Here is a 24,317-nt window from a genome sequence, read left to right as displayed (position 1 = left end):
AAGTCTGACTTACTGCCGGCAATGCGAACCAAGCTCCTGCTTCGGTCGTACAGGGACCGGACAGCCCTTAGTAAAGGACCCCGGACCCCATACTTCCGGAGCACCCTCCACAGGCCGCCACGAGGGACACAGTCGAATGCCTTCTCCAAATCCACAAAACACATGTGGACTGGTTGGGCAAACTCCCATGAACCCTCCAGCACCCTGGAGAGGGTATAGAGCTGGTCCAGTGTTCCACAGCCTGGACGAAAACCACACTGTTCCTCCTGAATCCGAGGTTCTACTATCGGCCGTATTCTCCTCTCCAGTACCCTGGCATAGACTTTCCCAGGGAGGCTGAGAAGTGTGATCCCCCTATAGTTGGAACACACCCTCCGGTCCCTCTTCTTAAAAAGAGGGACCACCACCCCGGTCTGCCATCCCAGAGGCACTGTCCCCGACCGCCACGCGATGCTGCAGAGGCGTGTCAGCCAAGACAGCCCCACAATATCCAGAGACTTGAGGTACTCAGGGCGGATCTCATCCACCCCCGGTGCCTTGCCACCGAGGAGTTTCTTGACTACCTCTGTGACTTCAGCTTGGGTGATGGACGAGTCCACCTCTGAGCCCTCAGCCTCTGCTTCCTCAATGTAAGACGTGACGGCGGGATTGAGGAGATCCTCGAAGTATTCCTTCCACCGTCCAACAACATCCCCAGTTGAGGTCAACAGCTCCCCACCTCTACTGTAAACAGCATTGGTAGGGCACTGCTTCCCTCTCCTGAGGCACCGGATGGTTTGCCAGAATCTCTTCGAGGCCAGCCGATAGTCCTTCTCCATGGCCTCACCGAACTCCTCCCAGGCCCGAGTTTTTGTCTCCACAACCACCCGGGCTGCAGTTCGCTTGGCCTGCCGGTACCCGTCAGCTGCCTCAGGAGTCCCACAAGCCAACCAGGCCCGATAGGACTCCTTCTTCAGCTTGACGGCATCCCTTACTTCCGGTGTCCACCACCGGGTTCGGGGATTGCCGCCTCGACAGGCACCGGAGACCTTACGGCCACAGCTCTGAGCGGCTGCTTCGACAATGGAGGTGGAGAACATGGTCCACTCGGACTCAATATCTCCAGCCTCCCTCGGGATCCGGTCGAAGCTCCGCCGGAGGTGGGAGTTGAAGATCTCTCTGACAGGAGACTCGGCCAAACGTTCCCAGCAGACCCTCACAGTACGCTTGGGTCTGCCGAGTCTGTCCAGCTTCCTCCCCCGCCATCGGATCCAACTCACCACCAGGTGGTGATCAGTTGACAGCTCCGCCCCTCTCTTTACCCGAGTGTCCAAGACATACGCCGCAGGTCAGATGAAACGACCACAAAGTCGATCATCGACCTACGGCCTAGGGTGTCCTGGTGCCACGTGCACTGATGGACACCCTTATGCTTGAACATGGTGTTCGTTATGGACAAACTGTAACTAGCACAGAAGTCCAATAACTGAACACCGCTCGGGTTAAGATCAGGGGGGCCGTTCCTCCCAATCACGCCCCTCCAGGTGTCACTGTCGCTGCCCACGTGGGCATTGAAGTCTCCCAGTAGAACAACGGAGTCCCCAGTCGGAGCACTTTCCAGCACCCCTCCCAGAGTCTCCAAGAAGGCCGGGTACTCTGCACTGCCGTTTGGCCCGTAGGCGCACACGACAGTGAGAGACCTATCCCCGACCCGTAGGCGCAGGGAAACGACCCTCTCGTTCACCGGGGTAAACTCCAACACATGGCGGCTGAGCTGGGGGGCTATAAGCAAACCCACACCAGCCCGCCGCCTTTCACCATGGGCAACTCCAGAGTGGTGAAGAGTCCATCCTCTCTCGAGGAGTGTGGTTCCAGAGCCCAAGCCGTGCGTAGAGGTGATCCCGACTATCTCTAGTCGGAACCTCTCAACCTCACGCACAATCTCAGGCTCCTTCCCCGCCAGCGAGGTGACATTCCACGTCCCTAGAGCTAGCTTCCGTGTCCAGGGATCGGGTTGTCGAGGCCCCCGCCTTCGACTGCTGCCCAATCCTCTCAGCACCGGCCCCTTACGGTCCCTCCTGCAGGTGGTGAGCCCACGGGAAGGCGGCCCCACGTCGCTCCTTCGGGCTGAGCCCGGCCGGACACCGTGGGGGGAGGCCCGGCCACCAGGCGCTCGCATACGAGCCCCAACCCCGGGCCTGGCTCCAGGGTGGGGCCCCGGCTGCGCCATACCGAGCGACGTCACGGTCCTTGATTTATTTTTTCTCATAAGGGTTTTTTGAACCGCTCTTAGTCTGACCCGTCGCCTAGGACCTGTTTGCCTTGGGAGACCCTACCAGGGGCATATAGCCCCGGCAAACATAGCTCCTAGGGTCATTCGGGTACTCAAACCCCTCCACCACGTTAAGGTGGCAGTTCAAGGAGGGGTTAATATTGTTATTTGTTCATCATTGTGTCAGTGTTTTATTCACTGACTTTAGCTCACTTCTTTACACGAAGAGCAACATAGTGACGAAATGTTTTTGTCCGTTTAGAGCCACTGTAGAAACATGGTGACGCAAAATGGCTATTTTAATGTAAGGGGACCCGCAATGTATAGATAGAAATGACAAATTCTAAGGTAATAAAAACATAACGGTTCATTATGTAAGGTCTTTATACACCACTGGAAACATAGTTATGTATATGATATTGCATTTCTGTCAACAGATCCTCCTAAATATTACACAATGCACCTTTAAGCTTGACATGTTCATTCTTCCCTGTCATTGTCACAATCAAGTGTTCCAGAGAACTGTGTAATAAATTGACTCTGGAATGCAGTGATTGGCCAATCAGAATCAAGAATTCCTGTGTAACAATCAGTGATACATTTAAAGAGTTCTATTTGTGTAAGTGTCAGATGTTTTGACTCTTTCTTCAGTGTAAGATCTTGGAGGAGTGGAGGTGGACCTCATCGAGTGTTTGTTCCCCACTCTCCCCTGGATCTGAAGATCGGGCACAGGGTCCGAATCATGTTACCCTCGGGACGGATCAGCACCGGTACCTTACGCTACCTGGGCAACATGAGGAACTCTCCCGACCACCATCTCGGCGTAGAACTGGAGTCGGCAGATAACGGACAGCATGACGGCACCTGTGGAGGCCACTGCTACTTTGACTGGTATGAGACTGTTTCTGGCCTTCAGCCATGATGGGAAACTTGCTTTTATACTGATGAAAAGACTAGCTAATTCTGCGTTCATGCTGTAAACATTCAAAGATGTTCACGTCTTCGGAATAATGTGTTTCTATAAGGCGACAATATCAACGTCAAAATGAATCTGCATCAGTCAGTTCTCGGGAAATTCTGAGTTTGCTAGTCGTAATTACGAGTTCTACGAGGACACGAATCTCATTATTATGGTAATTACAACATGGCGACAAGATAATTTATAGATTATCATTTAAATATTATTAAATTATGTAAATCGTATTTGAGTACCCAGAAAAGCACTATATAAATGTAATGAATGAATTAATATGAATTAATTCAATATTTAAAGTTTCAATGAGGAGACTCCGAAATTAATGAACGAATTTGACCATACTGAATATATTTACTTTTAGTTGTGTTATTTTTTGTGGTATTTTATTTAGTTGTGTTATTTATTTTTAGTGTTATTAAAATATTTTAATAATACTATAAAGTATTTTAGTATTATTAAAATACTTTATAGGTTTTTCATAATATTTTGAATTAGTTTTTATTTTTGTATTTACCATTTCCATTTTAACTTTAAAGTTTTTTAAAAAAATAATTCTGTTATTTCTTCTTTTTTTTGTCGTTTTTATTTGTTAAAATATGTTTTATTTCAGCTTTAGTTTTAGTTATTTTAGTACATCAAGTTAAATTTGAAATAAAATCAAATATTTCATCTAGTTGCCAAAGCAACATTTCTGTTAACATTTATTTTATTTAAAGTTGCTGTTTTTATGGCTTTAGTTTGAGTTGTAGTCAACTATAATAACCTTCTTTTAAAACCATAGTTCTCAACATTTTTCGGCCAACATTCATTATTTATATCCCTCACCACTGCATCAAATTAAATGTAAACTATGGTCTTCCCTGAATATTAATGTTGATTATTTTTCTGTTAGTTATTATTATTATTAAACCACTAAAAAAGAATGTCACTGAATGCCAAATAGCAAATTTGATTTGACTGGACAGTTGGAATAATTACATCATTAGTTTCACAGGGAGCAAAAAAACCATGTGAATATTTATGACTGAACACTGAAACTGTTTGGTAGCTTATCACAAACTGCAGTCAATCAGCAAACAGGAAGTTCTCTTATTTATTATTCCAGGAAAAAAAATATGAAGGGATTGTTTAATGATGTCAGTATTGATATCATGTCTGGATGTCATTGTGAAAGCTAACAGAAACAAACACTGAATTAAAGACTCAGGTTTTACACCCTGTCTACACCAGACGAGTCACGTCTAAAGCAAACAGAACCCGTTCTCGTGACACTGTCTGTTCTAGCGCAGACAGTCAACAGATGTTCAGTTCTGTTTCTGATGTAATCCATGTGATTGTGACAACAGTTTTGGAAAGTTCGCCTTTGATGCGTCCAGCCAATGTTACAATGTTGCAGACCTCTGCAAGTACAAGTTTCATCTCCTCTCGCCGTGAATCTTCGGTGTAAACTCGACCCACAAGAACACCTCTGTTCTCTATGGAAGCTTGTTTCCGCCACTGAATAATACATAAATAATAATAATTGCGACTTTTTATCTCACAATTCTGACTTTTTTTCTCACAATTGCGATATATCAAGTCAGAATTGTGACTTTTTTTCTCAGAATTGCGATATGAAGTCGCAATTCTGAGAAATAAAGTCGCAATTGCAAGATATAAAGTCGCAATTCTGAGAAATAAAGTCGCAATTGGGAGACATAAAGTCAGAATTGCACGATATAAAGTCGCAATTGCATGTTATAAAGTCAGAATTGTGAGATATAAACTATTCTGAGGTATAAAAAAATAAAATAAAAAAAAAAGAATTGGACTTTGTATCTCACAATTGTGAGTTTATATCTCACAATTCTGAGAAAAGATGTCAGAGTTGCGAGATATAAACTCGCAATTGCGTGATATAAAGTCGCAATTGCGAGAAAAAAAGTCAGAATTCTGACTTTATATCTCGGAATTCTGACTTTATATCTCGGAATTCTGACTTTATATCTCGGAATTCTGACTTTATATCTCGGAATTCTGACTTTATAACATGCAATTCTGACTTTATAACACAATTCTGACTTTATATCTCGCAATTCTGACTTTATAACACAATTCTGACTTTATATCTCGGAATTCTGACTTTATATCTCGGAATTCTGACTTTATAACACGCAATTCTGACTTTATAACACAATTCTGACTTTATATCTCGCAATTCTGACTTTATAACACGCAATTGCGACTTTATTTCACGCAATTCTGACTTTATAACACGCAATTGCGACTTTATTTCACGCAATTCTGACTTTATATCTCGCAATTATGAGAAATAAAGTCAGAATTGCGAGATGTAACGCAATTGTGAGATAAAAAGTCGCAAGTATCTTTTAAAATGTTTTATTCTGTGGCGGAAACAAGCTTCCATAGTTCTCTGATTACCCCGTTGAGAAATACTGTTTAAAGGGATCATCGGATGCAAATTTCACTTTTAGGCCGTGTGTCCACCAAAGCGTATTTTTTCAATTTCAATTTTTCAATGGGAGTGCCGCGTTTTTAAAACGCCACGAGCATACGAGTTGCTCATTATCATTTAAAGAGACCGAAACGGGTCGCTGTGAACAGAGTTTTTGAGGAGGTAAAAGGGTGTTGTTTTACAAAACCATTGAGGAATTTTAACCAAAGTATGTGACAAACTTTACATGAAGACCCTAAAGAATCATGCCAACTTGTGGAAAATGGGCATCCGATGACCCCTTTAAAGAAATACATGTCTTCATTGCTGTTCTTTTCTTCTGATATTTCTTTTTCATTTCCTCTTTCTCTTCAGTGACCCTGGACATGGAGCATTTGTAGCATTCAGTAAATTGTTGATGGCTTGGGAGTAAATCAGGGACACTTGAGTGAAGAACTGCAGTCGCACAACAGTTCGCCGTACGGATCCACTGCAGAGATGATGAGATATTTTTGTAAGTTAGCACCATCCTGGACCCCTTGACAAAAACTCAATAGGATCTCTCCATTGGCTTTTGGATTATTGCCGAATATAAGCTCTGTGACTAACAAAAGTTTGTGATACTTGCATGTTTTGTTCATCATGATAATCTTCATTAATGAAAACAAGCGCAAACACAGTTGGCAGAAGTCAAAAGCTGAAAATGAACTACACCACGGTCACATGACTTCCACGTCACCATCATTACACTTCAACAGTCTTTATTTAAAAACATTTTCCCTGAATGTTTGAGTTAGAGCACGATTATAAACACAAAGAGGTCGTGAGAGTTTATGACGTTCGATGACAATACAATGCAATATTTATTTATAAAGCACATTTAAAAACAACCAAGGCTGACCAAAGTGCTGTACAGAACAGAATCAAAAATATAAATAAAACTACCAATAAAGGAACACACAACAACACTTGTTAGCAACCGCCTTTTACAAGACAAGTAAAAACTTCAAAAATTACATTACATTACATATTACATACAAATGTATTTTACGTCAAAGAATAAAACATGAAAATATCTTGAGACCTCAGGATGATGGAACAGGAAGTGTTAAAATGCAAACTCGTTTGTGGGTTTTGGCTCACAGAAATATGTCATCCCTGCAGCACTCTATTCATGTGTGTGTAGTCTAACCAGAACAGTAACTTCTTATTATCAAACTAGTGACCTTATTGAACTTCTATTAGTGTCATCAAGTACAATAGCAAAAACGATGACAGTTTTGCCGAACCGTCTCAGAAACAGTCCCAGCCCACAATTGTGCAGTTGGATGCACAGAACAATGATTTCGGCAAATCAATCTATTAGTAACTACTGTACCTGTCTTTGCTCATTTAGCTTTAATAGGAGGCGACACACTTGCAGAGCAAAATCTTTTGGGAAAGAACAGGACTTCAGATGTGTTATGGGTTACTCTGAGACCTGTTACCAGAATCTGCCAGCCCGATCTCATGAGGGGGTGATTTCTTACGAATTTATACGATACGAAAACGTATGGATTTTATAAGAAAAATGAACCCTCTGGTGCTCTTCGTGTGTCGGTCAAAAATGACAAAATTCAATGAAATAAATGTACTATATTTTAGTTTGATAATGTTTTTTATTTAATATTTGGTATTTTTAGGCGATTTTATGGTACTAAATTATATTTACGCTGTATTTATAATCCATTTATTCACTTTTTGAGTATAGACCTGAAAAATAAATATCCAACTTAAACTGGTAAATCTTGAACGCTTTAGAGCGACAGACTGAAGTTTGATCTCTTTTCAAAGACTACACTTGGCAGATTATTGCCTGAATTGAAAAAGTTTTAAAAAGTGAAGTTAAAAAAAAGTAACAGAATTTTACGTGTATTGTTATGAAAAATGCACAAAAAAATACTATTTTCAGTTTTTATATGAAATATATATTTTCAAAATCACGTTTTACTCTAAAACGGCAAGAGAATCAAAGCCATTAATTGGCTTTACAAAGAACAAAGTTTTGTTCCAAATTTGAGGTTGATATCTCAAAAAATATGCTTTCAGTCAGATTGTGTTTGGCCGCAGTACCAAACGCTTCCACTAGATGACATTCGTCTCCCATTCATTTCCAATGCGTTCATTTTTGACCATGATTAGAACAAGTTTTTTTTTTCAGGACCATTTAACCTTTTCAAATCATGTCCATGATTATTATTATTTTTTTCACATAGAAAGTGCCAAAACTTTTGTTAAGTTTCGTACCATTCAGACGAAGTAAAAAATTCTAAACAACAAAACGTAAAAATTTTCATTCAAAAGTAACCGAGGAGCGCCAGAGGGGGTCCACCCCTAATCGTCAGCGGGGGCGTAAGCAGGTCGTACAAAAATTAGCCACCAATTCTGCAGAATTCTGTGATTTTTTTTTTTTTTTTTTAGCATCAGCACATTCTCAACAGTAGCTTAAGAGAATTATCAAATCAGCCAAAATATTTACATACAAGGAGAAGACATGTGTATAAGTGTGATGAATGATGAACGATGAACAAATTCTGTGGAATTTTGCAGCCACGTATGCCAGACAGGTCTACTTATTGCCAATATCCGCTAATGCAAATCAAAGAAACACCCTATTGAACCGGGACAAAGTTGACTTTTAAACAGCCATATGAGGCAAATATCAGCCACCTCTCATTTGCATTCTATTATTTTAGGTTTAGGTTGAAAATACCCTGTATTTACTGTACATCACAAGAGGCCAGCTATGATCTGCAGGATCTAAAGAGTTCCCTGTATGTCGAACGATGTGTTCTGATGTTTCATTGCTTTGGACCTTCATGGAAACTGAGAGGATGTTAAAAGGTTTAATTTTGTATTTTACCTTAGATAAACTATAATGCTCATGTTATCAAATGTTTGTTAAAGATGCAATAATGTGACACACATCTTATGCAAAAGCGTTTGCTTTGGCTTTTGCCTTTTTTGGTTATTTTAGTCACCTAACTTCCTCTTACTAAGAAAGGAAATAACATTCCTATGGATTGCCATGAAGTAATAAACAATGATCACATGGTTTACAAGGAGCTGTTTTGCATATTTATAATGAACTTTTTGTTGCTTGTGAACTTCCTTCTTCCTTGTAGAGGCCGATGAATATATAGTCAGAAAGGGTGGGAAGGAAGGAGACCAAAAACCAAATTTGACATTGAATGAAATACACATGGATTCACCATTCAAATCAAACATATTGTTTTGCTCTACATAATTTTTGTATATATTTACATGTGAAAATGACATTATTTATAAGCTGCAAATAGCTTTTGGCAGTAAAAGCAAATTAGCAAAGGTTTTGCCCCACACACTGTATATGCAGGTGGATCGTTTAACATCAGGTAGACAGAAATTATTTACAATTATTTGAAATCGGTATAAAAAAAGCAATGAAGTATAACAAAACTTTCTGTTGAATTTAAAGGTGTGTCTATAGTAATGGACTAAAATTAGAGCTCAAGTACATACTTCAGATGCCATAAACTTTGCCATCAATCACAATTAAAATCAAAACAGAAACTATTTGACACAAATGTTTTATTTCGTGACAACAGCATGGTTCCCCAACATGTCAAAACATAGTCAACATGAAATACTCGTGTCTGTGGTATTACTTGTGGTATCTAAAACTGTTCAAGCATATTTCAATAATTGTTCTTAAATTGTTGTGCATGCAGCTTTTTTAGAGCTAACACTTATTTGTATATACATATTTTAAAACTTAATATGTAAGATTGCATATAAAAGCTCAAGTTATAGTGAAACCAAAAAAGTGAACACGTGAACAACATTATATTGACTATTATTACTAAACTATTTATGGCACCACTGGTTGAATGCAGAGGACTTCTGAAATGAGGAGGCAATGTCCCCTCTATTTCTGTCTTTCTTTCTTTTTTTTTTAGACTAATAAAATTACTGTGATTTTCACCCACCTATTTTGAAAAAACCCTGGATGGAGATCTAAAAATGTACGCGCTCAATTGAAGCGGATATTTTTTTTATCCAGTAAGAAGACGTTTGAAACACATTTATCGAATAAATCCCTCATCCCCATGTGACTTTCCCTCAGCAGAGGCTGTGATTTGATAACTGGACTAAGCAGCGGACCAATGGCATCGCAGCATCTCAAATGTTGGTTTGGTGTTTATGAAACGCCGGAGTCAAAGTTTAATTCATTAATAAAGGTTTAATTCCCTCCAGAAGCGTCTCACACGAGTGTGTTCCCAAACACCAGCATCCGAACGCTAGAGAACATGACAGCATTTATTGTGTTTCGTCTGACGCTCTGAGATACACTCATTTATGATGGAGGGGAAAAGAGCCACATTGTAACAACTTCCATTTATATTATATATTATATATAAATGGATACAGAATTTTAATTTGTGACAGCAATGAGATGATGTGCACCCAAAAAAAGAAAAAAAAGACACATTTATCATTTTATTTTGATGAATGTTTATAGATATTTTGCACCAGTTTCCTAGGAAGTGATGATTTTGTTCTCTTGAACACATGGGATGGAAACGCTGCTTTATTTGCAGATGTTTTTATGTGATATTCCAATTTTGCGCATAAGTTAAATTCACAATTTTGGATGGGAACAGCTACGGTCTCAAGATTTTCTCACACATATTTTTTTTGTTTCTCCTTTCTCTATATTTTGTTATTGGTCAATGTGTAATTATTGATCATTTCACCTTTAAGTATAGCACTTTAATTTGTGAGATCAATGAGATGATGTGCACCAAAAAAAAAAAAAAAAAAAAAAAGCCAAATACACATTTATAATTTTATTTTAATGAATGTTGAAGGGACAAGGAGCAGGAAGTACATCTTTATTCATTGCATTTGCCAAAGCAACTCTGAGAACTTAATTCCTGTTCACATTAATGATTATAAGGCACTGGCAGGTAATAAACATGTTGCACGTTGATACTTGGACACCTTGAACTAAACGTGACAAGCTGTTACAGCTGAGTATGATATTTTTAGAACTGAAACATTAAACAGAACGACAACAACATAATGCACACAAGCTCATGTTAATGGAACATCTTTGCAAACAGATGCTAAAATTAGACTGTCTCCTCTGAAGAGAAAACATGAAACTGGACAAACTCATGCTCACTGAAAGTTCAAATAGATACTAGCCATTCAAAGACACAAGTGTGATACAAATTACACAATGAACTATATGCTAATTTGAAAATAGTGGATAAAACATCAGTATAATTATTATAATAATAATAATGATGTCATCATTATGTTGAATTGACACATCTAAAGCCTAATTTTTTTCTGATATATTTTTATGCCAAGGCTTTGACATCTTTTGACACACATATAAACATATAAATCATGACTAATTAGAGCAAATAATTCACTATCCTCTTGTCTGAGAGCAGACGTTTGAATATTGAGATGACTTAAGTCAATTTTGCATAGCAGGAAATATGTGAGATGTCCTTTGTACATTCAAATTGTCAAAATCCACAAGCTCAACATTACATAACTGAATCAGATTGATAAGAAAGATGTAACATTAAAGCACAATGAAATATGATGTCCAGTACTGTGGCAAGATTCTGAAAATGCAATGTGTCAGAGTCAAATTGTAGTGCTTGGCATGAGTACTATTATAAAAACGTATCAGGGGATTCCCATCCCTAACAACTGAAAGATAGAAGTACAATAAAAAGTCTGCAGGAGACAAGGAATCACATCTATTAAGTGATTATGTGGTGGAGTAGAATTGAATGAACAATTAGCTGCAGACTTAAGAACAAAATTACTCTGAACATTGAAAACAGGGCTGTCCCTTAATGACTGTAATTACATACAACTACATTTACAGAATGCTCAAATTACATTTCAGCTTCATTCTGTCCAAACCAAATCTGCAGCCTTTGAGACAAGGTACAGTTTGCTACACGTTAGGAGCAACAATTGATGCAATGTGCATCAACCTCTTTAAAAACAACTAGACACACATTTGACTTTGTAGTCATACGTAGTTACCACATGTACTATGTGATAAGTAATTTAGGTTTCTGAGACTTTAAGCAGCCCCAATCTGAAACCTCAAAAAAAAAAAAAAAAAAAACACTGAAAAGATGAAAACACCAGAGTTACACTGTCAGAATAAAATGGGCAAAAACGGTACCTTCAGGGGTACAACAGTTTGTCATTGGGTGAAAAGATAGTACCTTATCTACCCCCAAATGGTGCATATTAGTATGTTAGGGTAGTGACAAAGGGTAGTACCCTTAAAGTAACACAATGAACCTTTTAGGGGTACACAGTTGTCCCTTTAAGGCAGAAGTCTTCAACCCTGCTCCTGGGGACCCACTCTCCTGCAGAGTTTAGTTCCAACCCTAATCAAACACACCTGAAACAGCTAAGCAGGATCACTTGAAAATACACAGGCAGGTGTGCTGAAGCAGGCTGGAAATAAGCCTTGAAGCCCCCATGTGCAGGGTTGAAGGCATGTGAAGGCCAACTATGGTAACCCCGTAGACACACACACCTGGAGCAGTGGGCAGCCTTTTTTGCTGTGGTGCCCAGAAAGCGATTTGGGGTTATTGCCTTACTCAAGGGTACCTGAGTAATTTTCTGCAAGTATTGAGAATCAAAATCACAGCCTTTGGGTTACCAGTCTGACTCTCTAACCATTAGGCCACGACTGCCCCCTAGGCCTCTGCTTTAAGGGTATTGCCCCAGAGACAAGCTGTTGTACCATAAAGGTAACATTTTTGGGCATTTTTTTTCTGAGAGTAAGACCTACGTATGGGCAGGGTGTTCTTTATTTTTGCCATTTTGCCTTTAATGAGATAGGATAGTATAGAACATGGGTGTCCAATCCTGCTCATGGAGGGCCACTGAGCTAGGGGTAACATGGTACACAGTTGTCACCTTTTAAGGCAGAGGTCTTAAACCCTACTCCTGGCGACCTGCTGTCCTGCAGAGTTTAGCTACAACTCCAATTAAACAGACCTGAACCAGCTAATCATGGTCTTACTGGGCATTCTAGAAACTTTCAGGTAGGTGTGTTGTGGTAATTTGGAGCTAAACTCTGCAGGACAGTGGCCCTCCAGGACCGAGTTTGGACACCCCTGGTACAGAGAACTGACAGCAAGTGTGAGAGAAAGGAGGACAGGATCGGGAAAGGTGAAAGACAGTCTGGACTCAAACTCGGGTTGCTGAAGATCCCATGCACTTCCCATGAAGTTACCGGCTCTGACGTGATTCTTTCTTTTGAGAGACTATTCATGCATTGCCTTTTTCGTGGTCATAAAGTTTCAAAGAAATCAGAAGAAGTCTCCCCTGGACTTGAGTTTGAGAATCTCTGCAGCCAGCTGTTGTGCGTCTTTCAGCTGTGGGAACATTTCCATAACTTTGCTTACGTGATGTGGGTTAAAAATTGCATGAAGCCTCTTCCTGACCTCCTCTCTTTCTTCCTGGAAAGCGCTGGACTGTGGCATGGCTGAGTGTTGCTGGGTTCCGTAGCCGTTGGGAGTCCTGTGCGAGCTAGGGCAGGGTAAAGGTTCGGGTAAACTGCTCGCCTGTGGTAAGTAGAGAGGGTAAGACCAGCCCCCATAAGCAGGAAGACTGTAACTCTGGACAGGGTTGGGAAGAGGTAGGGAGCTGTAGGCACTATAGTTGGGATGAAAGTTGGAGTAAGGGCTCATGTTGTCGTAGTAGCGCTGGCCGCCTGCAGGTGTGGTAGGGATACCGGACAACGGCGGATGACTCGATCTCATCCTATGCAAGTCGTCAATGCTCTGGGATGGCTCTGAAAAGCCAGAGTCGGAACTGAAAATGGACGAAGGGTTTGTTGGGAAAGGTGCTTGCAGACTGGTTCTGTCAACCAGAGGACTGGGCTGTCCCACTGGGGCCCTATTTAAAGGCTTTTTCGTGGACAAAATATCATCCCAGTAATTGAGCATGACACCCCTGCTGTCAGAGCTCTCGGGCTCCAATTTGAGCTTCTGTTCAAGTTCTTGCTCCAAGGAGGGAGAGCTGGACCAAAACCCGGGGTCATTTCTTGGGCACATGCCTCTCCCAGTTATTCTGCTGTCCTCTTTAGATCCAGACAGTCTGGCATTCTCTCGAAGCTCGTCGGCTAGAGAGCGCTGTGACTGGTTAGTGCGCTCTGGGTGGTAGAACTTACACTTGATCCCATATGTGCACTTTTTTCCTGAAGAGTAAAAAGACAAAAGTGTTGTAAGGTCTATTTCAGGGTTCTTCAAATCCAACCCTTGATCAATTGACAGCCCTACCATTTGACCTAACCCTATTAGAGGTCTTCAGTCCAGCTCCTGGAGACCCAACGCCAGACAGAGTTTAGCTCTACTCCTAATCAAAGACACCCGAGCATGCTAATCAGGGTCTTGACAGCTACTAGAAAATTAAAGGTAGGAGAGTTTGATCACGGCGAGAGCTAAACTCTGCAGAACAGTGATTTGAGAAACCCTGGTTCTTGCATTCATTCACTTTGAATGTTGACATAAGCCGCGTTACCACCGCAGGAACTTTCCTCAGGAATTAGGGACTTTAGGCTGGTTCTCGGTGTGTTTACACCACAGGAACCAGGGTCTAAATCAAGTTCCGGGTAAATATTTCCCTCTCCGAAAGTCCCTGCTTGTGAGGAAGTACTTTTTCAAAGTTCAGGAACTTTCAGGGGTGGGACTTGGGCACTGAACATGCTGATTGGTTGAGTTCATGCCACATTTTGATTGGTTGACTACATGCAGCATTTTATTTCAACCACCATTTTTTTTTTTATCTGTTGTGGCACGTGCAGTAACAGTTGTTTGCTATTTGAATTAACAATGGAGTTGAAAAAATATGACCGATGGACCGACGGCGAGGTTCAGGCTTTATTAAGCTTAAATTCAGAGGATGAAATCCAGCGGGAACTGTAAAGTAGCAAGCAGTCCTATGTCACCGGACTAATATGCCTAATCTTCAAGGTACTTTAGACCGCGGTGGAAACGCAGTTTCCTGTTTGACATGACAGCAACATGTCTGTGGGGAAAAAAGTTCCCGGGACAATTTGTTCTGGGTAATTTTGGTGGAAATGTGGCTATAGAGGCCAGAGGTCTTCAATCTTGGTCCTGGAGATAGACTGTCCAGCAAAGCTCAATTCTAACCTGCTCCAACACACCTGCCTGTGGTTTTCAAGCAATACGGAAGACTTTGATTCAGGTGTGTTTGATTAAAGTTGGAGCTAAACTCTGCAGGACAGTAGGTCTCCAGGAGCTGGACTGAAGACCTCTGATATAGGGTTAGGTCAAACACTAGGGCTGTCAATTGATTCAAAATGTAGTGACTTAAAGGGATAGTTCACCCAAAAATGAAAATTCTGTCAGTAATTACTCACCCTCATGTTGTTCCAACCCCGTAAGACCTTCGTTAATCTTCGGAACACAAATTAAGATATTTTTGATTAAATCTGAGAGTTGTCGCACTCCTCCATAGGCTTCTAAGGGACTGAAACTTGCTGGCCCAGAAAATGTATTAAAGACATCGTTAATATAGTCCAAGTGACTCCAGTGGCTCAATCTTAAGTTTATAAAGCGACGAGAATACTTTTTGTGCGCAAAAACAAACAAAAATAACGACTTTATTCCACTTTTCATTTCCTTCTCTCTGGGCCTAGGGTCTTTTCACGTAGTGTTTAAGCGTAGCGCGTCTGTGTTGCACGTCACCACGTATCACACATGACCAGCGTCGGCCAATAGTGAGCCTACGTGGTGACGTGCAACACAGACGCGCTACGCTTAAACACTACGTGAAAAGACCCGAGGCCCAGAGAGAAGGAAATTAAAAGTGGAATAAAGTCGTTATTTTTGTTTGTTTTTGCGCACAAAAAGTATTCTCGTCGCTTTATAAACTTAAGATTGAGCCACTGGAGTCACTTGGACTATATTAACGATGTCTTTAATACATTTTCTGGGCCAGCAAGTTTCAGTCCCTTAGAAGCCTATGGAGATTTAATCAAAAATATCTTAATTTGTGTTCCGAAGATGAACGAATGTCTTACGGGGTTGGAACAACATGAGGGTGAGTAATTACTGACAGAATTTTCATTTTTGGGTGAACTATCCCTTTAATGAATTACATAAAATGCAGATATTTTAACGGCACCCATTATGCTTTTTTTATTTTAGCTTTCCTTTCATGAAGTATAGCTGTTTGTGTATGTAAAGGATCTGCAAACTTACAAACCACAAAGTCCACACTAAAGGAGGTTAATCTATCCAAGAAAAAACACGTGCCTGAAATGCCTTGTTTGTAATCCTGCCATTATTTCTGCTATGCCACCATGTTACACATTTGCAGAATTCCCACCTACTAGCTGCTTTGGCCCACCCTCAATAAACTATTGAGTGATTTCACTATGTCGAGGAGCAAAAACATTCAGAGCAGACTGGGCTTTTCGAAAAGGTGGGTAGTATTAAAGATTACAATTAACAAAAGAGCCCAAATTATTAAATTTAGTTGCTATTTATTTTTAGATACAATAATCAACACTCAAAAAAAAAAAAAATAAAAAAAAAATAAATGTGAATTGCACATAAGGCAGGTTTTGCATTAACTTCTAAATCTAATTGTAAAGTTAATTTTCTACTCGTATTCAATTTTAGAAATATAATCATTTACATAGTGGCTGTCTTAACCTGTTAGTAATGTCTTGATTATTTAATGCATGTTTAAATAGATTTGTCATGAAAACAAGTTAAGTAAATATAATGAATAGGCTAATATAGTGCATATCTGAAATGCTTCTCTCTAGAGTTCATTTCTCTTGTGAACTAACCTGCTGTCAACACTAAATGCCTGAGGTAAATGTAATGCAAATGTGAGATATCAATAAAACAGCTTGAGAATAATATCTTTCTGCAGTAGAAACACTGGTTGAGAGATGTAAACATATTGACCGATCGTCTCTTCTTCTTCTGCGCTTTTTACTGTTAGCAAACAGTGTTGCTTTACTGCGCACGTCCCCTTCTGGATTGGAGTGTGGATCGCCTGTGACGGACTATATTCGTTGTGCGATCGCATGGACCGAACCGTGTTGCCCGTACTGTTCGGGACGGTTACATGTACCCCTACACTCCTAACATCGGTATAAGAAAAGCCTTCCGACTGGAAAAATTTAATACTAGCACTGAATACTATAGGCTTTGAATAGTTGTTTTAGAAGTCAATATATTGTTTGTTTTGTTTTCATATCATTGAACAGATTTCACCTTCAAGATCATCACTGGTTATCACATTTCAATGTCTGTGATGGCAGGAAAATCCCTTATTATGAAATATGTGATGAGTCATTGGGCATGATTAATGACATCCATTTATTATTGGGCTATATTTTTAGAATTAATTGCACACAACTGACACATTAACTTGACAGCCAAATAAACATACTTCAATCAGTGGTTTGTGGTTAAAAATTGAATAACAGGATTCTTAGTGATAAACAGTGATAAATATTTACCATATGGACAGAGTTGGCGCTTGTGGTCAAGCAACAATGTATTTTTCCGAAGAAAATTATCCAAGTTGGGTCCGTGACGGCCGAGTGGGTCATCAGGTGGCATGAACCTGTGCAAGATGGAGTTATGATGGTTAGACTAATGGATAGGAATGAGAGGACAAGTTACCAAAAGCATTAGAAGAAATATTGATGTAATAACATACTTGTCATTTACAAAGGAGTACATAAGCAATCTCTCCTCAATGCAACGCTTCCACTCCGGACGTTCACTTTGCAGGTCACGATACGTGTCGTTGGACACTATAATGCCATCCAGTTCGTGAGCTAACTTGATGATAAAGCGATCGTCATAGCAGACCACACGCTTTCCTCCAATCCTTCGTGAAGGTGTAAACACGAGAAACTTCTTCCTTTCCAGCTCTTCCAAAATATACTGATCTGGAAATAAAGAAATAAAGAAATTTCATTGTCTTTGTGGACAATTTTTAGGAATGGCTTAGGAATGGAGGCTGTATTTCTCATTGCCATGTAGGGTTGGGTATCGTTTGAATTTTAACAATTCCGATTCCGCTTATCGATTCCGATTCTTATCGATTCCTAATTTGGATTCCAATATGGTAAAAAAAAAAACTTAGATATCATTGACATTTAGTCTTATTGCAAAACATTTAATTGTAGCTGAATATCATGAACAAAAATCTACAGGCTAAAGAACACTTACACAAGGAACGTTTGCCTGTGGTTTAACAACTAGCCTAACTTATATAAATGTCAAGCATTATTAAAGACAAGTAAACACTCAGTAATTAAAAATAGAACAAATAAAAAAAATTGCAATCGCAACGAATAGATACAACTGATCAAAGATACGATTGAAACAAACAGTTTTAAGATTTTCAAGTATTGAGGTAGAAACTTTAATCAAATGTACAATAATACTGCTCTTTAGAAATAAAATATACATTACAAATATAGTTCCAAATTTTATTCAGTGAAGAACGAGTGAATTTTCTCTTTGTCTTTTGTTGTTTGATTAGTGTTATTATAGAGACGGCAGCAGGAATATTAGTGTTATTATAGAGACGGCAGCAGGAACATGAATATTAGTGTTATTATAGAGACGGCAGCAGGAACATGAATATTAGTGTTATTATAGAGACGGCAGCAGGAATATTAGGCTGCTGTCACTAAGTTTTGCCCAATATAGTTACACATGCCTAGCTCTGAAAACAGCGCGCCAGTCGTCTCGCGCTTGAAAAGTCATAGTGAAATGCTCACAAAGGAATCAAAATTTTAATTTTATAACAAGTACCCGATTCCTGACCTCAAGTATGGATTTGCGATTTCCAACCCTATTGCCATGGGACATTATTTACCAATTTCTGACAGAATGATCACACCATAACACCCATCAAATCGAATGTACAACTTAAATACTTAAAAGTTAAATAACTTTAGTTTTTGTGTTTATTTATGACGCTGTGTCACGATCTTGAGACTCATGTCCTGTTTCATTGTTACGTTGCATACTTGTGTACAATGTGCACTAACTGAGTGCTCAACAATACTGATTCTCTACATTACAGATACAAAACAAATGGTTATTTCCCTACATTAGCATTTAATATCCACCACAAGTGGCCATATCAAATGCTGCTTTGGGGAAGTTATAAACTATAATATCCCATATAACACAGGCTATCAGTTGTGAAACAGGAAAGAGGCACGCAGCACTAAACTGGATTAAAGATTCACAATCAAACTGTAGGTAATAGGGAAAGCTCTTGAACTTCCTGGTGGGGAATTCCCAAGTGAGACCTGCAGGAAACTTAACTCTTCCTTATTATTCTAGTTTTGTTATTACTGTTCTCTTGCCCGCATTGACTTGAGGAATCTGAGCAGGGGCGTTCACAACAGAAGAGAGATAGTCCAGGGACATAAACAAGTAGATTATCATCAACTACAACAACACCCCAGGGCTGTTGAACTAAACATGAATGTTTCTAAAGTCCTAAAACAAAGGTCATATTGTTGTATTAGTACCAAGATGTACAGAGGGACAAACAAACTAACGAACAGAAAATAGTTACATTTTTACAAAACGCTGCAATAGTTGAAAATACAACCAGCTGAGATTTTTTGTGATATAAAAACGTAACAGCAGACTTTAATGTAGTTAAAGTAAATTAATGTATGCTTCAGCATTTTAAACAGCACTTAACAAAATGTACAATAAGGACTTCTACGCAGGGATGAGTCTTTTGTATTATCATTATTATTTACATGAAGCAATAATCAAACAAAATGTATTGGTTTGTTCAGACAGTTCAGTACCTCTGTATTTTTCTTCTTACTTTTTCAGCAAAAATATAACAAAACTTAGTGAGGTTTATGCTTAAAACAAGGAAAAAATTGCCAGTGGATAGTATAAATAAACTTAATTCAAGCAAACTTAACTGAAGTCATATGGTGTAAAAGTACATTTTCTCCCCGAAGGATGTCGAGATACACACACACACACACACACACACACAGCTCAAAAGTTTGGGGTCAGTAAGATATTTTTTTATGTTATCTTTTCTTCTCACCAAGGCTTATCAAAACTACATAAAACAATAATATTGTGAAATATTACTCCAATGTAAAACTGCTGTTGTCTATGTGAATCTGTAGTAAAATGTAATTTATTCCTGTGATTAAAGCTGAATTTTCAGCATCATTACTCCAGTCTTCAGTGTCACATGATCCTTCACAAATCAGTATAATATGATGATTTGATGCTCAAGAAACATTTATGATTATTATCAATGTTGAAAACAGTCATATTTTTGTGTAAACTGATGAATAGAAAGTTCAAAAGATCATCAATTATTTGTAATATAAATCTTTTGTTACATTATAAATGTCTTGGCTATCACTTTTGATCAGTTCGATGTGTCCTTTATGAATATAATTGTGAATTTCTTTAGAAAAATAAACTCCCTGACCCCAAACCTTTAGTCTGCAGTTAGATAGACTGGTTTCTCGGAAAAGCGAAAACACCCGTGATGACTAATTTTTACCAAAGGTGCTGAGGGAGTGTCTCTACCTGAAATAGGGACATCAGGCCTGGGCTGCTCTTTTCTCCAGGAAGGCACAAACACAGTGATATTTCTGTGTCCTCGGTCAAGGAAGTAGTGGACTGCCAGCTCAATCCCTCGGCATGAAAACACTTCCTTGTTCCCATGACTGAAAGAGAACGAGGGAGAGGGAGAGGGAGAGAATTAGTCTGGCATATGGCACAAATCATTAAATATGCATGTCAAAAACTGCTGGTCTGTGCACACGTTAAGTTCCCTCTGGGGTTTAGTAACGTACTGCTGCTTTTTCAGCATCTTGCACCATGAATGTCACGTTTCTAAGATGCCATATCAGATTAAAAAATCCCATGTCCTGTGTGTATATATATTAAAAAAAAAAAAAAAATCAATTGTGACAGCTCGAATAATTTTAGCATGTTATTGACAATGAAAATGTTAATGTATTTGGTCTTGATGGGTTAGATCTGCTACATTTCTGCTGTTGGTTATTGTTGAGATTATATGTTGCTGCTGCATAAATAGACAGATCAATCCCAGATCTATGCAGGTGGAGCTGGGGAGGTGGAGGGGTTCGTTCAGAGGAACACAGCAGGACTAGCTTACAGCAAACACTGAACCAGACTATTTAAATGGTGAGCAAGAATCTCATTGGCTGCAGGATCAGCAGAGGCCAATCAGCTTGTGCCATGATGTAATTGCTTGCAGATTGCATGTAAAGGACCAATCAGCCTGCGTCAAATTGAGTATCATGATTTTACTTATATCAGATTTGACTTCAGACTCAGTGAACCAAAAATGATTAATTTCAGCTCTGGAAATTGGAATAGCTTAAGGCAATAATGCAAGTAGAAGCAAGCTAAAACACAAGCTGATTTGCATAACCACAAAACAGAAAACTACAAGACAACTGGAAGGCGCACTGCAGTTGCTGAAAGATGCCTGCCAGAGGTGTTCGATAAAGAAAAACCGAGATGGATATGATGACAGAACTGTTTGCTTTGACTGGGAAGCTACATCTGACAATACATACAAAACTGCAATTTTCATTACGTCATGATGTTATAACAAATATCGATGCATAAGCAGACTTTCACGTACAGTAATTGTACAGTGTTGCAACTGACTATTAAATCTCTTTCATTCAAGGAAAAAATGTCTTCCACAGAATTCCCTACTGTGACCTTTGCAGAAAGCGTGACCAGAAATGTCGCTGAGTGAGTATACCTAGCTTACTGGAAGTGAAAAGGTTAAATATTATTTGCATATTGCAGAACAGAAAGGCACGGACAAAGAGGAAGTAAACTCCTTTTCAGAAGAAGCAGGTTTCAGGTTAATGCCCGAAGGCAACGTGAGCAATTCAGTATGGGAAGTGGTAACTAATATTACAATCAACAAACTACTTACTACTTTTGATCTGATTTATTAAACAATTACAAATAATGAGCCATCAACAATTTTGCATGTGCATTTATGCAATTATTTGGATGAGATATTCCCTTTTTAAACGGTTACAGCGATCTGAGGTGGAGCGACATTTAAAATAAATGTGTAATAAAAGTAAAAGCCTTGCATAGTTTGGGAAAAGTTCATTCACAACCGCGGAGCACATTTATCCTGAACTTCCCTTTGTAACTGCAACTTGTCGATACTTGTTAAACTGGCAAAGACTAAGAGAATACTCTTCCTACAGAAAGTCTATTGAAATAAATAAATAAATACATAAAACTGGCTCCATTAGATAATTCTCTTCCTACGGAAAGACTACTGAAAGCAGAAGCGACTCCTCACCTCATGGCCACGTTACTGCCATCAATGACTATAGGCTTCAGGTCACTTTCGGGTTCATTGTTGTCCTCCAGCGTTGATCCCGGTCCCCTGGATGAGCTTCCTCCACATTGGGGCAAACCATCATCACTGTCGGAGCTGGAGGAGGGCACAGCCTTCGCCCCGGACCGCACCAGTTCTCCCAGCACAGCATTGGTGTCCGTCCCCAGTCCCAGCTTCCTCAGCGCGGCCTTCACCTCTTCTGGAGAGTAACCCAGCTTACGGAAGAAGTCCACCTTCATCTGCAGGTCGTGTGTGTCTCGGCTCAGGCCCGCGGGTGGATGATGGAAACACCTCGACTGCTGCATGCTGGCGTATGACGGGTGTGTGTTTCAGTGGAAGAGCTCCTGTGTCGTCCATGTGCTGCAAACACATGTTGCTCTGGCTTCTGAATCAGGCTGAAACATCAACAAATAAATGCTCTTTAAAATGCATGCTATGAATTGTAATTAAACATGTTATAGTTACACAAATTATCTTATATTTGTATTTATTATTAATGACTTGAAAGAATGAATGAATGAAAGGAGAATATCTATCTATCTATCTATCTATCTATCTATCTATCTATCTATATATATATATATATATATACACACACATATATATCATCAATAATAAAATGGATTTTTTCAAAATACACATATTAAATATAAACATATTTGACTTTTACATTTGAATATAATTACATAAATGACTTTTACAGTTGATACAAAAGTTGATTGTACTAATTTTGTGCAGCATTGACTTGCTATTTTGCTCATTTTATTTTATATATACGTTCACTATACTCAAGTATATATTTGTTATAGCGCTTTTCACAATACAAATTGTATCAAAGCAGCTTCACAGTATTAAATTAAAACATGTATACATGTAGTGTCTTTGTTGATATGGCTTGGACAGCCTGACGTGTGTATAGTGGAATCATTGCTGAATCTGCCTCTAAGAGAGAGTGAGACAGATTGAGAGATTGACTTGTCAATAAATAAAATAAAATTAACTGAGTGTCTTGAAAGTGTTTTCAAACTTTCCTTTTGTTTCAAAGAACTGCATAATTATCATATATATATATATATATATATATATATATATATATTAGGCTACGCTAGATATTCTCCATAAATTCATTCATCCATTCTTTCAAGTCATCAATAGTCCTAATTAAAATATAAATAAAATAAAGATAGAATGGATTTTTTTAATCACAATGATCCAGTGCATGAAAAATACACACGCTGTAAAATATATATATATATATAATCGATAAGGAATGACAACATATGTTTTTACATTACTTTAACTCATTAAAATAAGTTAAGTAAATTAAGCAAACATAGTCAACTCATTTTTAAGTCAGTTTAATGTCATTTAAGTTATGACTCATACAGCTTAGTTGACTGTACTAACAAATTTAAAGCAGCATTGACTTGCTATTTTGCTAACTTTTATTTTAAATATATGTTCAATATACATTTATTGTCTTTCTTGTTATGGCTTGGACAGCCTGACGTGTGTAGCCTATATTAAAGAGGTAGAAAATGGCTTTGAAATCCATTCCCAGACTGTCTGAGGGGCTCAGCCAAAATCAGTTTATTGTCTTACTCTTTATCAATAATGCTCGACTAATTAGCATTCGATTTCACTAATTGGAGCAAAATTAAAATTTTAGGCATTTGATGCAGTGATAATGTAGTAGGGGTGAACTTTCTACGCACAAGCAGTGATAACCTGTCTATCTAATTAAATAAGAGACAATATATAGTGCATTTAACAATAGTAAACTATACATTTAACAAACAATACTAAACTCTACAATACTTGTCGACCGCGCGCGCTCGCGCTCGTGCTCGTGCTCGCGCTGGCCTTCTCCAGACTCTCCGGTAAAAACACCGGCTGGATTTTTGTTTAATGAAATACTAGAGGAAGCTAGTTTTAAAATAAGAATAGTAAATCGTTGCTGTCATGTAAACATATGACAGAGTTTACCTCTGTTTGTGTCAGCTGTCAATAAACACCATTTATAAAATAGAGTAACCCAGACCTACCATATTGTCCAAACGACGAGTCCAGTGATCGATAACGCGCGTCTGAGAGGATTAAGAAGAACTGATCTGGGCTTTAATGACGTGTTTTAATGTAACACCTTTATTCCTCTACTTCCTGATTCA

General features: G+C 39.1%; 2 protein-coding genes across 3 annotated transcripts in view; one reads left to right on the top strand and one right to left on the bottom strand.

The window, feature by feature from the left end:
* Window positions 1-8,172, top strand: part of LOC307172584 (uncharacterized protein) — a 13,730-nt gene extending 5,558 nt beyond the window's left edge. For both annotated transcript variants that reach the window (XM_079895095.1, XM_079895096.1), the window contains exons 7-8: window positions 2,903-3,142; window positions 6,037-8,172. In XM_079895095.1, coding sequence (XP_079751221.1) covers window positions 2,903-3,142; window positions 6,037-6,094 — 298 coding nt within the window. In that variant the 3' untranslated portion in view covers window positions 6,095-8,172. The remainder of the gene's footprint in view (window positions 1-2,902; window positions 3,143-6,036) is intronic.
* Window positions 6,105-24,317, bottom strand: zc3h12aa (zinc finger CCCH-type containing 12Aa). Its single transcript, XM_079895090.1, has 6 exons — window positions 24,195-24,317; window positions 22,111-22,544; window positions 20,331-20,470; window positions 17,446-17,680; window positions 17,243-17,349; window positions 6,105-13,936 (listed from the first exon to the last, which is right to left on the bottom strand). Exons 2-6 carry the CDS (start codon window positions 22,452-22,454, stop codon window positions 13,047-13,049), a joined length of 1,716 nt encoding a protein of 571 aa, XP_079751216.1. The 5' UTR covers window positions 22,455-22,544; window positions 24,195-24,317; the 3' UTR covers window positions 6,105-13,046.

The sequence above is a fragment of the Squalius cephalus genome (assembly GCF_949319135.1).
Source record: "Squalius cephalus genome assembly, chromosome: 15".
Lineage (NCBI taxonomy): Eukaryota > Metazoa > Chordata > Actinopteri > Cypriniformes > Leuciscidae > Squalius > Squalius cephalus.
Note: the sequence above shows the minus strand (reverse complement) of the source record. Positions and strands in the feature narration are given on the sequence as shown.

What these genes read in the sequence shown, in the direction of transcription:
- zc3h12aa (XM_079895090.1), bottom strand. Translation starts at nt 22,454, where the DNA reads ATGCAGCAGTCGAGGTGTTTCCATCATCCACCCGCGGGCCTGAGCCGA. An exon ending in GCCTGATGTCCCTATTTCAG is followed by an intron (nt 17,681 to 20,330) that starts GTAGAGACACTC and finishes CTTTATTTCCAG; the next exon opens with ATCAGTATATTTTGGAAGAG. An exon ending in TACTCCTTTGTAAATGACAA is followed by an intron (nt 17,350 to 17,445) that starts GTATGTTATTAC and finishes CATCTTGCACAG; the next exon opens with GTTCATGCCACCTGATGACC.